Source organism: Equus quagga, chromosome 14 (genome assembly GCF_021613505.1).
Source record: "Equus quagga isolate Etosha38 chromosome 14, UCLA_HA_Equagga_1.0, whole genome shotgun sequence".
Lineage (NCBI taxonomy): Eukaryota > Metazoa > Chordata > Mammalia > Perissodactyla > Equidae > Equus > Equus quagga.
The window spans coordinates 1,122,104-1,137,829 of record NC_060280.1 but is presented as its reverse complement, the minus strand read 5'-3'; the positions used below and the strand labels follow the sequence as shown (position 1 = coordinate 1,137,829).

At 36.3% G+C, this 15,726-nt stretch overlaps 1 protein-coding gene across 5 annotated transcripts in view; it reads left to right on the top strand.

Moving 5' to 3' along the window:
• Positions 1 to 15,726, top strand: part of ELP4 (elongator acetyltransferase complex subunit 4) — a 238,843-nt gene that overhangs the window by 82,902 nt on the left and 140,215 nt on the right. For 4 of the 5 annotated variants that reach the window (XM_046637835.1, XM_046637840.1, XM_046637839.1 and 1 more), the window contains exons 6-7: positions 6,779 to 6,866; positions 11,596 to 11,784. In XM_046637835.1, coding sequence (XP_046493791.1) covers positions 6,779 to 6,866; positions 11,596 to 11,784 — 277 coding nt within the window. The remainder of the gene's footprint in view (positions 1 to 6,778; positions 6,867 to 11,595; positions 11,785 to 15,726) is intronic. The other variant, XM_046637836.1, reaches the window with a different exon arrangement.

The window sequence follows — 15,726 nt, the reverse complement described above, 5'->3', positions numbered from 1 at the left end:
CTCTAAGATGGCTAGAGTCAAAAAGTTAGATAATAGCAAGTGTCGCCAAGGTTGTAGAGAAATCAGAGCACCCATATGCTACTCATACACTGTGAGAATGTAAAATGGTACAGTTGCTTTGGAAAATGGCCTGGCATTTCCTCCAAAAGTTAAACATAGAGTTACCATTTGACCCGGCAATTTCTCTCCCAGGTATATGCTCAAGAGAACTGAAAACATGTCCACACAAAAACTTGTACATAAATGTTCATAGAAGCATTATTCATAGAAGCCTAGAAGTGGAAACAACCCAAATATCCATCAGCTGATGAATTGATAAACAAAATATGATACAGCGATATATGGTAGAATATTATTCAGCAATAAAAGGAATGAAATATTGGTACATGCTATTACATGGATGAACCCTTAAAACATGCTAAGTGAGAGAAGCCAATCCCAAAAGACAACATATTATATGGTTCCATTTATATGAAATGTCCATAATAAGCAAATATATAGAGACAGAAAGAAAACTAGTGGTTCCTTAGGGCTGGGGAACATGGGAGGGTTGGAAGGGTATACTAATGGGTATAAGATTCCTTTTTAAAGGGATGAAAATATTCTAAAATTGATTCTGGTACTAGTTACATAATTCTGTAAATACCCAGAAGCCATTGAATTGCGCACTCTTAATGGATGAATTGTATGGTATCTGAATTAATATCTCAATAAAGTTATCAAAAAAAATTAAAGGATCCATTGATTTTAGCCAGTGAAAGTACTGGTGACCATGATAGTGACCGTTTTAATGGACTGATGGTGGTGAAATCCTAGTAGGATTTAAGGGAAAAGGTAAGGAGAGAAATCGGGGACACCAAAGATGAAAAAATTAAAGGAGTTTTGGTGCAGAGAGAATAAAATAGAGTAGAAGCTGGCAGAGGAAATGGGGCAGGAGGTGTTTTTACTTTTTTAAAAGGGAGAGAAAGCAGTATGTTTATAGGCTATATAAAGCATTGAGTGAAAAAGGAAAGCAAATGATGCCAGATTGAGAGGGGAGGGTTATGAGAGTGACTTCCTACAGGATGCCATCTGTGCACAAGTGGAGGTCCTGGCTCAGTGCAGGTGTGTGGATACTTCACCTGTGGTAAAGTGGGAGGAGAGAGTATTTAGATATAATGGTGGGTGTCTCTTCTGGTTGCTTCTGTTTTCTCAGTGAGAGGTCATAAGCTGAGAATGAAGATGGGGGAAGAGATATTGGTGGTTTGTTCAAAAAGGAGAAAGTATGAGAAAGTCATCTAGGAGAGTGAGAATGTGTACAGTGGGATTGCCAGGAAGTCTTAAGGGCCTGTTGAAGTTTGTGGTCATGAATTTACAGGGAGACCAGTCCACTTGGATGGGGCATTCCCCACCGTTTTTAGCTGCACTGAGACAGATGTGGAGTGGGCAGAGAGTTGGATTTAACCAGAATGGTAGTTTTGCTGAGCAAGTGAGACAAAGCATGAGAAGGGCAAGGAAGTGAAGGTAAGGATTGACCGTGGATCAAGATGGTTAGTTAGTTGAAAAACTATATCAAGGGGAGTGAAGAGGTGGTAGACAATGGGATGGAGGTCTCAGTGGAGTCAAATGAGTGCACAGAGGCTCCAGGTGGGAAGATAGAAAATGTGGTGGTGAGGAGGGGAGTGCATGAGTTGAGATTGTACAGGGATAGCAGTTATTGATAATGGCAGGGTCTGAGGTATGACCATAGGAGTGAGCACATAGGGAGGATGGAGACAAGATCATTGGAGGAGAGGAGGTCAAGAAACTGAAAGGCAAGGGTATTTGAAAGGTGAGTAATGACCCAAGGTTGGACAGATGACAGCAGTAATGATGGGTAGCAGACAGAATCCAATGACCTGTTTATATCAGTAATCAAAGGAAATCAGAGTAATGTTGAACTGAATTATTCTTCCTGAAAGATCATACCCTCTCGTAGTGGTATCGCTGTCAGACAGTGGCTTGATCAGCCTATGCATGCAGTTCTTCTGTCCTCACGTTCTTAGTATTTCTCAGCTGTGGCCCAGAGCTCTGTGCTGGTCACTGCCCTCCTTGGTGCCCCTAATATATTCCTAGTCTCTCTGTGTTCTTCTCTTAGTTGAGTATCAGTGGTGAAGAGAATCAAACTCAACGTTGTTAGGTGAAAAGCATCAGAAAAGAAGAATCTGTAAATGACAGCCTTCAGGGTAATAGTAATGGAATTTTTAACTTGAAAATTACTTATGAATAGACTTCACGGTCTTTATAGTCATGTGCGAATTATGTGCTAATAAAACTTTAGCTCAGCAAACTATTTTACACAATTGGTTGACACATTTGATATTGTGTCTACTGCCTTATAAGTGTATCTCACTATTTGTCATAGATGAGTACCTGAAATACATGTATAAATAGAATTTTGGCAATACACGTCGTATTTTCTCAATGATCAGCGAATAGTGTCAAAGATGCTTCATCTTCACTTTAAATTAATCCTAATTGGGAGTGCCAACAGTTTCTCTTCCTAAGTATTTCTATCAAGTAGTTAAATAAATATTTAAATGCACCAGAAGTTCTTATTTTTAAAAACCTAGCAATGAATCATTTTAATAAGAAAAATCAGTCTTAAAAAAAAAGAAAAAGAAAAACCATTCTTTAACCATGTAATTTTGGGTCAGAATGGACAGCAGAGGTTATCTATTACAATTTCTTCACTTCACAGATGAGAGCATTTTGAGACCTAGACAGAAAAATTAAAGAATTTGCCTCATATCACACATTTAGCTGCAGTTGTTGGTGCGGATAGAACCAGAACTCAGATCTTGAACGTGCTTTTCTCTGCTATCCTGGTCTCTAGTTTATGTATTTGCAAATCTGTGCTTTTCCATATTGGATTTTCTTTGTATATCATGCACCAAGGCAATACAAGTGAGGCCTGTGGGTGAAAGTCTCACAGGTACAACCAAAACGGGAATGTCTTCTGAGAGCTGTGTGCCCAGATCCCTCGACTGTGTTGACTGCAGCCGTGTTTAAACCTCGTCTGAGGCACATTTGTGTATTTGAACCCTGCAGACTTTCGTTGAGTCTGGATCCCACTCTGAGATTTTGTCTTAGTTTAGACAAAAAAGCAGTTTTAGAAAACTTGGGTTTGAAGTGCCCCTTCTGTCATTTAATTGTTGTGCAGCCTTGAGCAAATCATTTAGCCTCTGTTGGTCTCGGTTTCTGAAGCGTGAGTGGAGGTGATGCCTGCACTTACCTCACAAGGTTGCTGTGCTGATCCAATGTGGTGAAGATGCTCAGGGTTTTGAGTGTTTACTAGGTACCAGACACTTTACTAGTTGGTAAAATTAAAATCAGGTAGTCTTGTTAGAAACAAACCCAAAACCTTACCATCTATGAGTAAACTTCTCACTTATCAACTGGTTAATTTCATGTATACTTAATTTTATATTTGTCATTTATCTTTTCACAAATAAGATCTTGTCTCCTGTTACCCAGGCTTTTTTGTTATTGTTATTGCCTTTATTCTTTGATCACTCTAAGACTTTTGTCAGTATTCCTTTGTCCGTTGTTTGAGAAACTGCACAGCAATTATTTATTATTGACTTGATTTCTTCCCTAGGTATACCAGATCTGAATCTATTTCTTACAGCAGAGTTTTTAAGTGTTTCTTAATGAGATTGATGACAAAATTACTTTTCACAGGAAAACTAATGCCATTTGTTGATATAAATTAAAGTTCTCTGATGTGAACGTCCCTTAGACCTCTTCCTGAAAATCAGGCAAGGGTGGACGTTGGTAGGTACGAAAGCCGTATTTTTTTCCTATCAACTTTTTTAAAAATGGTAAACTCGGTTATCAGAATATAGATTTACATTTATGTCATTGGGCCCCTTTTATCCATGTTTGTATATTAGTATAAAAAAATTAATTCCTTCAAACAACATGGTAATATAAGCAGACACATGAATAATGCACGTGCAACAATTTTATTCTTTAATTAAAATTTTAAATGCTTGATATTTCAAAAGTAAAAATTAAATTTCTAGTGGTTGTTTTTATATTCTTTGTGCTGTTATAGTCTTAAAGACAAATTTTGGAATCTCAAGCTAGATCATTTTCCTATAAAAGTTGTTGAAAATTAAGAATATCAGGTGACATAGTGTCCATGATTTGAAATGTGCTGCATTTGGGACATGTTTTAAATATTTGGACAAGCCTGCCCTCTGTTAAATATCTGGTAACACTAGTAAGGAAGGCAGGGTCACATTTGTAACCAGGTTCCCTCCTTGCAGACTCCTATTTTCTGAGTTACTAGACTGCTGAACAGCAACAATAAAAAGGTAAAAGATGAAGCCTCAAAATTAAAGGGGCTTAATTTTAAAAATTTAGATGATGATAGAAGATATTTATCTTCAGCCAAAAACAATATTATAGATATCGCTGGCAAGGAAATGTATCTCATGGAGATTAACAATACTTAGTATTCTAACATCGGTACCATATAAACTAGTTCAGTTTTAAATGCTCTGATCCCATGTATACAAAAATGAATAGTCTCAATTAATACACCTTAATGTGTTGGTTTTTTCCCATTTTATTTCCTTCTCGAAGTAGAAATTAATTGATTTAGAGAAATTTATTTTACTACAAAGTTCTAAGCGTTGGTGATGGGATTGTTTTATGTCATGTTAAATAAGGAAGAGGTTAAGATGTATTGGCCTTATGTTTTCATTTTTGTTCTTATATCGAAAGAACCTCCCTCACCTTTGAAGAGAATCTTAGGTCTACTATAGTTACCTTAACAGACTGTGAGAATATGAAATAAATAACAGATCATGTTGTTTGAATAAATCGTAGCAACTAAAAAACTAAGAAGTAATTTATATGGGTGGTGTTTAATGTCCCTTCAGATAAGAAATTTACTACCAAGTATTTAAGGCAGATTTTATTGTCGAACAATTGGGGCAGAGGGAAAAATGCTTAAGAAACTTTTTGCATATATGAGATAATAATGGTCTCAAGTAGGTTCGTTATTGTGGATTAGGATGCGCCCGATGTATTCTTCGTCCGCACCCTCCTTTAACCCATGGTGACATTCATTCAATGGTTGGCTGGAGTTCATTTCATAATCAGGGACCTTGGAGTCGATTTTACCCCGTGTGCAAAGCTAATTGACCTGCACAGGAATTGAATCTGCTGTGTTCAAACAGTAGCCCCGTATTGTGAAAGTTGAGCTATCCAAGACAAATATGTGTTAAGATATTCCTTATGAAATACCATTATTTATAGATGTATTTCCTCACTCATGAGACTAGAAAAAAATGTGTTCCTATAATCTGTTGTATTTTCATTGAAAATGGAGAAAAAACTATACAAGAAATAACCATCCTGCCAAATCCTTCAGTTGGAGCCATATTTGTTTTGCGTGGAACAGCATTCTTTTGTCTTGGTTTCGTTTTTGTTAGATAGGTACTTTTGGCCTAAGTATGGCTGTTCAATAGCATGTTTACAGAGATGTGCATATGTTTTTGCTGAACCACCTACTGTTGATTTGCACACTAAGCAGTCTGCTAGGTTTCCTAACTTTTTGTATTCTTTAATGTTACATGTATGCTTCCAGTTATAATTCATTCTTTCTTTAGGGCGTTTCTTCTGCCTATGTCATTGCTTTACTTAGCATCATAGTAAAGCAAATAACTGTTGTGTTTTTAAGGTCCTACAGCTTTTACAGCATTAGGCACTTCAATGTCTCTGAAATAGCTGTACTCCTGAACTTCAGTATCATGTCATTTAATGTTCAGCCATAGCACACAAGTTGTCCATTATGAGGAATCTTAAATTCAGTTAATGTTAAAGCAGATTTTCTTCACTGTTACTACATTTTCCTTGAGGTGTTTCATAGCATTTGTAAAATATTTTAAAATAGTAACATCAGTGCTAAAATTCGTGTGGGAAATAACTTAGTTTAGGTTATCTTCTTAAATTCATATGTTTTATTGTCTTTTCACAAATGAAGTGGAGCTTATACTGGTCTTCGTTTGTCTTAAAAGATCAAGCGTTTGAATTACTATTATTTTTTTTTTTTAAGATTTTATTTTTTTCCTTTTTCTCCCCAAAGCCCCCCGGTGCATAGTTGTATATTCTTCATTGTGGGTCCTTCTAGTTGTGGCATGTGGGACGCTGCCTCAGCGTGGTTTGATGAGCAGTGCCGTGTCCACGCCCAGGATTCGAACCAACGAAACACTGGGCTGCCTGCAGCGGAGCGCGCGAACTTAACCACTCGGCCACGGGGCCAGCCCCGAATTACTATTATTTTAGCAGTTTGTTCTAAGCAAATTAAAACTTTGATGCAAGTTGAGCTCAGGTGATCAGGACATTGATTCAGGTGTACTTGGCAAAGCAGTTCATTAACTATGTGTTAATTATCTGTGATTGCTTCTGAAAAGCTATAGTGGCTTCATCTTTTAGGTTGCTTCATTAAATCATTAATTTTCTTGGCGCTAACTAAGCCTGACATAATTAAGTCATCTCAGTCTCCACAGATTTTTGTCTTCCCATGATGTCAAGAACACTGAGCTCATTAATATAAGGCATTGTAATTTAGTCCCTGGATGTATTGACTTTATATTTTGGAATTATTTATAGTGTTTTGGTTCCTTTTTTATAATATTTAATTAATCTTATAAATGTATACCTTTGAATTATTTGCTTAATGTTTTAGCTTAGATTTTATATTTCCTATGTAACAAGCCCATTTGTTTGAACCACTTCTCAACAGTTCTCTGACCCACGGCTACAGAAGGCTGCTTCACTTTATTCAGAACATCATATGTGAGGAAGGATTTGATGGATCCAATCCCCAGGTATTGAGTACCTTCAAAGCCTTTTATCATCATGTATGTAATGCTATTTTCAGACTCTCTAGGGGTAGACCGAGAAGGTCTTAAAATAATCAACAGTAAATGAGCTGTTTCCAAGCACGGAGGATCTGAATAAGCAGAGCACAGGCAGCCTTAGTTTGACTGTTAATTTCAGCTAAGTTCTCTCAGTCGATACACATAAGACATATACATACATTGTCAATATTAATTATTTTTAAATATGTATTTGTAGTACCCAGAATTAATAAATAGCCACATTTGAAAAATTACTCTTAATTCTGCAAGACTTGTGCTTTCCTCTCTAAATTTTTTATTCTTCTGACATTCAGACCTTAATTTTGAATTACCTTGTAAGAATTAGTTATTTTAAGATTTTATTTCTTATTGCATTATGCTTTGAGTTGTCTCATTGAATAAAAATGCATTTTTATTTACTATGTTAATGTATTTTATAATTTTTTTTTTTTTTTTTTTTTGAGGAAGATTAGCCCTGAGCTAACATCTGTCGCCAATCCTCCTCTTTTTGCTGAGGAAGACTGGCCCTGAGCTAACATCCGTGCCCGTCTTCCTGGACTTTATATGTGGGACACCTACCACAGCACGGCTTGCCAAGCGGTGCCATGTCTGCACCCGGGATCCGAACTGACAAACCCTGGGCCGCCGAAGCGGAACGTGCAAACTTAACTGCTGCACTACCGGGCCGGCCCTATTTTATAATTTAACTATTTCTCTATTGCTCTATTTTTAAAAATGTCCTTCAAATTCCCACTATTAAAGATATTCCAGTTAGTTTAACTTGAACAAAATAGGGGAAATTTTATTTATAAATATCATGCCTTTCAGAATTCTTCCTCAGTGATTTTAATCACCATAGCTGCTAAAAGATTTGCATTTCGTTTATGTTATTTTAGCAGAAGTATTTCCAGATCACCATTATTTTTATTGAAGAAGGTAAAGAAGCCAAAATCTTATTTTTGGCTTTATCAATTATGTTTGCTCTTAATTCATAGAGTTTTAAATCTTATAGATTGTACTGCTATATTTAACACTTTTTGCAAGGCAGAATAAGTAATGTTTAAATTTATCATGATCATCAGTTTAATAGCAGGTTGAAAATGCTTATGTGTGTAGTGAAGCACAGATGTTCATTTATAGATGGCTTTTCAAGTATGTTACAGTTTCTGTGATGGCCTTTGGTAGTTAGTACAATTTTGTTTTGCTCCTTGTTGCTTCATTTGTGATCCTAGCTAAGATTAATGGGCACCATGTCTTCTCTTTGGTGGCAATGCCCTTCTGCAGAGGTAAATTGGTCCCTGACAGACACCTCTCTCCACTCGCAGTGGTAACTATGGAAACAGGCATGTCATAATAGTTCCTGTGGTCCCGTGTGCAGAGCTGCTGCTCTTGCAGGATGATGACACATCTTCTAAGAGAAGAAATCCTATAAAATACAAAAAGGCAAAGACCCTAGCAGAGAGATGCACATATGCTTGCATATGCACGTCTGCATACACACATATATGTGTATACACACACACATCCTAAGAACCATTCCTAAGTAAGCTATTATTAGAATGGAATGAAAGGTTTGTTTTCTTAGTTGTTTATTTGAGTATGAAACAACACCATTTTCAGTAAACAGTATTTTATTTCATGAACATTGATAGACAGCAAACTGGAGCTAGTTTGGCTGTCTGAACCACAGGTTCTGTAACTATTGACTTTCATAAAGATTAAACAAGGTTGAGATAGACATTTCTACGATGAATACCAAGAATGATAAAAAAAATCTTTTGATTAAAATATAACAGTAAGTTATTATAAAAATATATTTCCAGTTTTATTGGAACTAAAATATAGTTAATGAATTTCCATACTGTTAAATTATAGATTGGAACATTTGCTAAAGTACCTGGTCTATATGTTTGTCTCAGAAACTTTAGATGAATTCCAGAAGCCACAAAAGTGCATCTGTCAGGCACTACTTCAAAAAATATTGTTTCTGAGTCAAAATAATATTTTGACACTGAGATAAATCCTGCTTTTTAAATTGAAAATTTCATCCTCCTTTCTCTATCACTACGTTTTCAAATAAACTAAACTACTTGGAGGCAATATGTAGAAATAGATTCTAAGGAACAGAATATTATATACTGTAAAATAAACATTGATAGTAAGTAAAATATTATAGCTCATCTGTGAAGATATTTGGAGTGGAGACATTTACAAATTGCTGCCACAACTTCATTTGTTTTTAATTTCTGATTTTAAAACATCTAAGAAATAGACAATAAAAATGAAATTTGAGCATTGATTTACTTAGAATACTAGGTTAAATATTTTAGATGTTCTCATAGGAATAAATTTATTTATTGTTCGACTATCAGCAAAAGTTTATTTTTTTAATTTCATTGTCCGTCTGAGTGTGCCCCGTTATTATACAGTGTGGCAAAGGAATTGTATGTCCTGAGTGACTCAGGAAATTTGTAATCCAGCCTTTGTTTCTGCAATTACCACCATATTTTTAAAATATAAATGTATTCCCTGTGTTGAAGTATTAAAGTTAATTATGTTCTGATCTGCTTTGTACCTGCCTCACTTCAGTGTCTTATCGCTCACTCGTTCTTTGTCTTAACACTTTTACTCCTTTGCACATACGCCACTGTGTCTGTCGAAGTCGCTGGGCTTCTGTAGTTCTCCTGATGCTGCACTTTCGTTATAAAGCTTTCGCAGGTGCTTTTTGATACTCGGTGGTAGGTAATGGTGACTGGGTTAAAGTGCAGCCCACCTTCAGTTACTGAAGTATTGACAGACTAAATAAACAATATGGTGCTGCTCTCCTTTTACCTTCAGATTTCATTCCGATATCTAGATTTTTCGGAAATTTTCTCTCTCCCTTTTTCCAGATTGCTCTTTCTGTTGGGAATCTAACTTAAGCGACAGTTTACAAGATAACAAGTTTAGGGATGACAAAATGAACCTTATTTTTGCCAGTTTACTTAAATTCTGAGTGTCCCAAGTAATATGGATAAAGTAATAACCATGATATTTCACAGATATCTTGCACAAATTCATCAGAAACTTACTTATACTTCTAAGATATGCCTGGGTACATCTTACTACTTCATTTCATTCAAGTAATGCAGAAATAAAAAGAAAACAATTTTCATGGAGCATCGAGGGTCATAACACACGGTATCCCAGGTGGTTGTCTGTCTTAACCTCAGTGCAACCAGGAAGGAAACTTGGACCAGCTGCCTTGATTGTGTCATCGTTCTTCAGCTCCTTGGAGTCAGGAGTGTTTCTCACTTGTGCTTACATTAAGTTCCTTTCTGTAATCTCATTCTTATGGTGTTATCCAGGCCATTGTGTCATTTTATATATTTGAAGAATTGTATGGTCTCATAGAGCGGTGTTCTGTTCTAACCTTTTTATTTTAGAGATGAGAAAAATAAGGCGTACGTGATGTGTGTGTCTTGCCCAGAATCCTCCGTCTACTCAGTTGCACAGTCTAGCCTCTAAGCCTCTGTCTTACTCATCTTACTCACTACTCTCCCCTTAGGTTTTCATCGTCTGTGTTTCAGGTTTGATGCATTTTCCCTACTTGCTCTCGTCAGTGAGTTCTCCCTAACAAGGGGTACACAGATTCAGCTTCCATCTGTGATCAGGGAGAGAGATATATTGTGTTGGGCAGTGACTTGCTGGTTAATAAATTTTATTAGTGGTGTTTCATAGCAATAGCTAGTGATGTATTTTAGGATCTTGTTTCATCAGAAATCACATCTAAAGTGGCACATGTTCCAAGTCTTTGCTTTTAGGGAGAAATCTTATTTTTCCCATTAAAATTGTAGTAATGATTTTCCAGTTATTTCCATGTGCCAGGTTCTGCTAAGATCTCCTTCCTTTGCCCAGAAATTTTGCTCAATTGCTAAGGAAAGCATTTAAAAAACATTTTTCACTTCGAATAACCCAAACAGTAGAATTTATTATAAACACATCTTCTGGCAAACACTTCTTGACAGTCATTCTAGGTTTTATTTAATGGTTTTAAATGTTCTTTTCCAAATACCAGTCACTATTATTATGACCTCAATGTCTGCAGGCTCAAGTTCTAAATGTTCACCTAAGTTTTATGAGAAGTGTTGAACTTAAATAATTACTGTAAACATAGATTTAAGAAGAAAAAGTAGAGGCTAGTGTAAAATGTAAAACCAAAAACATGCATTTTTAAACTTCTTCCAAACAAAATAGTAAGCAGTAGACATGATAGAATTATATGAGAAATATTGAGCAATTTATACGTTATTGAAAAACTTATGAAATTTTGTAATACTAAGAATAGTTTGTAAGCATTGTAGTTTAGATTCTCCTTATTATTACCTGTGATTTGTTATATATTATTTTAACTGACTCAAATATAGTTCTTACTCATAATATTAGTATGTAGAAAATTAAAAGTTTGAGACATGATACTCTTCAAATTTTCCAAAAGTAAAAAAAAAAAAAGTCAGTTGTTATTTTTTATACATTCGTACTCTAAAAGATTTCCTTTACGTTGCCTTATTACTGATAGTACATAAAGCTTTTTACCATATCTATTGACATTATCTCCCTGATCTTTTATGAGTAAAAATAAGAACTGGCAGATAAAAGTAAAAGAGGTATCCTAATGGTGAACAAACTTAATGTTTACCTCCCTCCCACTTCCCTTTAGAAAAAAGAGAAAAACGTTCTAAGAATAGGAATCCAGAATCTTGGTTCACCTTTGTGGGGAGATGACATTTGCTGTACGGAAAATTGCAACAACAGTCAGAGTCTCACCAAGTTCCTCTACGTTCTCCGTGGTCTTCTGCGAACTTCTCTCTCAGCCTGTATCATTACAGTGCCAACCCATCTCATCCAGGTAAGAATTTCCAGAACGGCTTTCACCTGACTCGTGGTTCATGGTGAAGAGCAATATATAGATGTTTTATGAGTCTGATAAATTGTTTTCATATGCCATTTGGATAAAAGGGATTTCAGATGCGTCTCAGATACCAGAGCAGTAACATCTTTTAGATTAGTTGTTCAATTCTTGTATATTTGTGGTTTTAGTATATGCTGAGTGTCTGGTAAGTCCACCTTTACTGATTTTATTATTAATTTCCTTTGATTTCTTGTGGACTTGGTAGTGTCACCGTGGTGAGAGGTTGATTTTGCTGTAGTCTCTTTTCATTGATCATGAAGCTAATGTGAACATAGGTCCTAAAGAGATCTTTTCACCCGTATTCATAGCAGCATCATTCACAGTAGCTAAATGTGGGAGCACCTGAATGTTCACTGACACGAGGAGGAGGTGTGGCATACACACACAATGGAATATTGTTCAGCCTTGAAAAGGAAGGAAATTCTGACATTGCTACAACATGGATGAACCTTGAGGACATTATGCTGAGTGAAATAAGTGAGTCTCCAAAAGACAAATACTGTGATTCTACTTCTGTGAGGTACTTAGAGTAGCCACATTCATAGAGACAGAAAGTAGAAGGGTGGTCGCAGGGGCCTGGGGAAGGGATGGGCAGTTAGTGTTTAATGAGGACAGAGGTTCATTTCACAAGATAGAAAAAGTTCTGGAGGTGGTTGGTGGTGATGGCAGCACAACATTATGAATGTATGAATACCACTGAACTGTGCACTTAAAAATGCTTAAGATAATTGATTTTATGTCATGTGTGTTTTACCATGATAAAAACAATTGAAAAAAGAAAAAAGGCTTATCTGAATAGGCCTAGTCTCGTTCCTTCCCTGTTTCTGTATATAACCCTCCTAAAGCTGCACTCTCGGGGAAGGAAGTCAGGCCTCCCCAGAGAGAGAAAGAGGGGTCTTTGCAAGATTTTCCTCATCAGCTCAAAAATTCCTCTTCTTAAGAGTGTTCAAGGGACAAGTTTGGGACTGTTTTCATCCTTATTACTGTTACTTTACAGGTAATAGAGAAACAGGAATTATATATATATTTCCACAGTATTATTATATATGTTATTTTAACATAATACTAGAAATAATATAGCTTGAAAAATCTGCTGCAGTGAATGGACTGTGAAGGTCAGAATAAACTAAATCACTGAAATAGTTTCTTCTAATGTGCGTACTAAACTTTGATCTGGAATCACTTAGAGCAGAGCTTTGAGTTTTGTTTTGCTTTACTTCTCCAAGAAATAACAATAATGAGAGCAGCTAACAAATACGAAACACTTACTTTAAGTCAGGACCTAACACTTCTTACAGAATTTTTGTGTATATACTGTTATTATCTCCATTTTGTACATAAGGAAGCTGCAGTACAGAGAAGAAGCTAAATCAGGGTTAAATACTTCAGAAGCCATGATTTGAACCCAGAAAATCAGGTTCCAGAACCATATTATAGGAAAACTCTACTGGAATATATAACAGGTGTTTGTTCTGGAGCTCATTCTCTCCAAGCTAGTAAATCTCAAATCTTTAATCTTAGAGCTAGAAAGGACTTGAAGGGCTCATCTGAGCCCCATCCACAGTGTCGTGTGTGTCGCCAGTGTATTTTTGTTGCTGACTAGTTTTCTGGTGTAAGAATGTACCACAATTTCTTTGTCCTCTCACCTACTGATGGGCACTTGAGTTGTTTCCAGATTGAGGCTGTTGTGAATGAGGCCGCTGTGAGCGCGTGTGAAGAAGTCCTTGTGCGGATATGTATTTTCTTCTCTGTAGGAGTCACATCCCCCAAACCTTTTTATTTGCGATCTTTTTTATTTTAGCCATTGTGGTCCACGGGAAATGGTGTGACACTGTGGTAACTTGCGTTTTCTTGATAACTAGTAATGTGGACCATCTTCTCATGAGCTGGTTGGCTGTCTTCTTTTGTCTAAGTCTTGTCCATTTTTTTATTGTTATTTATGTCATTATCAAGTTGTAAAATTCCTTGTATATTTTAGGTACAAACCTGCAATAATTTTATTCTGGTCTGTGACTTGCCTTTTCTATTTTCTTAACGTTATCTTTTGAAGAACTGAAGTTTTTAATCTTGATGAAGTTTATCAATGTTTTTTTAATGGTTAGTGGTTTCTCTCCCCTACCCCTCCCATCTTACCAATCTTTGCCTCTCTAAGGTCTTTCTTCCTGTGTTTTCTTCTAAAAGTTTTATAGTTTTATCTTTCCTAGTGGATCAGTGTATTCAAAGTTGAGTTTTTTACACTACTTTAGTTCATGTTCTCAAATAGCTTTTGGCTTATTAACATTCTGATTATATTAACACACTTGACATTCACTAGTTCTGTTTTTATTAGTAGTACTGTTTACTAAAGTACTTATTGTCCAGCTCAAACGTGTGGTCCATATGATCTTGTGTATCTAGTACGCTGTAGTCTCCCCAAAGGCAGGGTTATGTATTTATAATTTTCCTTTTAGCTGACCTAGGGTTATGATAAGAATATATCATTAAATGCAATAAAGTATAAAAATTCCTAACAGAGTACCTAGGCTTTTTCTAGCTGTAAAATAAATGTTAATTAAAGGAATATTGATTCTTACTTGGAAACTTATTTCTAGTATGTGATTGTTAAACTAGTGGAATCTTTATTATAAATTTATGTGGTTTTGATGTCTTTGTTCTAACGTACCCAAACTCTGTTCTATAAATGGCAACTTTATTAAAATGTCATTTGATCACTTTAATTGTGTACAGTATATATACAGCAGATTTCAAGTCCTTTGACTAAAAAGTTTGACATGAATAAGAAGTGAATTTTGACTCTTTGGCCAGAAGAATTTATTTACAATAGTCATAAGAGGATACCTCCGTTTTCCTTTAAGGGCTTTTTACAGATTGTGCTTGAATCTGACTTCTTATTTGAATTTACAGTCATACAGATATCCTAGGGGAAACTCCTTTCTCGAATCATCTCGTACATTGTACACATGCTTGCATTGTTTGTACTGTTAGTGGTGTTGTCATTATGAAGTTAATACTTTAGTAATAGTTGGGTTGGATTTAATGAGCTCCTCGGTTATGATGATGGATAACCCTGGAGCAGACTTATCAGACGCTGGTGGAGGTCCTGCAGCTCACGCTCCGCTGCAGCTGTGCCATCACCACGGGGATTTATCCGGCGAGTCCTGCATGCCGAGCACTCCACCAGCACCCTCACCTGTGTTTTCACAAAGTCGCACATGGAGTAAGTGGCAGGGCCAGTGCTTTTAACTCATGTCTCTCCCTGGCTCCTACTCCACCATCTTCACTGTTAGATTACGTATCTTCCCTCATGATCACAAAACAAGTTTTGTGTGATGCTAACTGCAAAGGAGATGAAACTGAAGTTGAGTGATTCTCCAAAGTCACACACCCATTGCACGTTTAAAGCTAGTATCAAATTCAGATCTGTGTAACTCTAAAACTTAGACTCTTTCCTCTCTGTCACACTACATCCTTATGTGTCTTGAATTATTAACTACCTTTGATGGCATAACTTTCCATTAAGAAAAAAGTTCTAGGCTAACATTGCTATCATTTTTCAAGAGACGGCTATCGTTGTAAAATCTTTGACAAATCAGTACATGAAAGATTAAGTAAAAAGTTCCATTCCAAGGGGCTGGCCCCATGGCCAAGTGGTTAAGTTCACAGGCTCCACTTCGGTGGCCTGGGATTTGCCAGTTTAGATCCTGGGCGCAGACCTACAGTGCACTCATCAAGCCATGCTGTGGTGACATCCCGTGTAGAAGAACTAGAATGACCTACAACTAGAGTATACAACTATGTGCTGGGGCTTTGGGGAGAAAAAAGAAAAAAAAAAGGGAAGCTTGGCAACAGATGTTAGCTCAAGGCCAATCTTCCTCACCA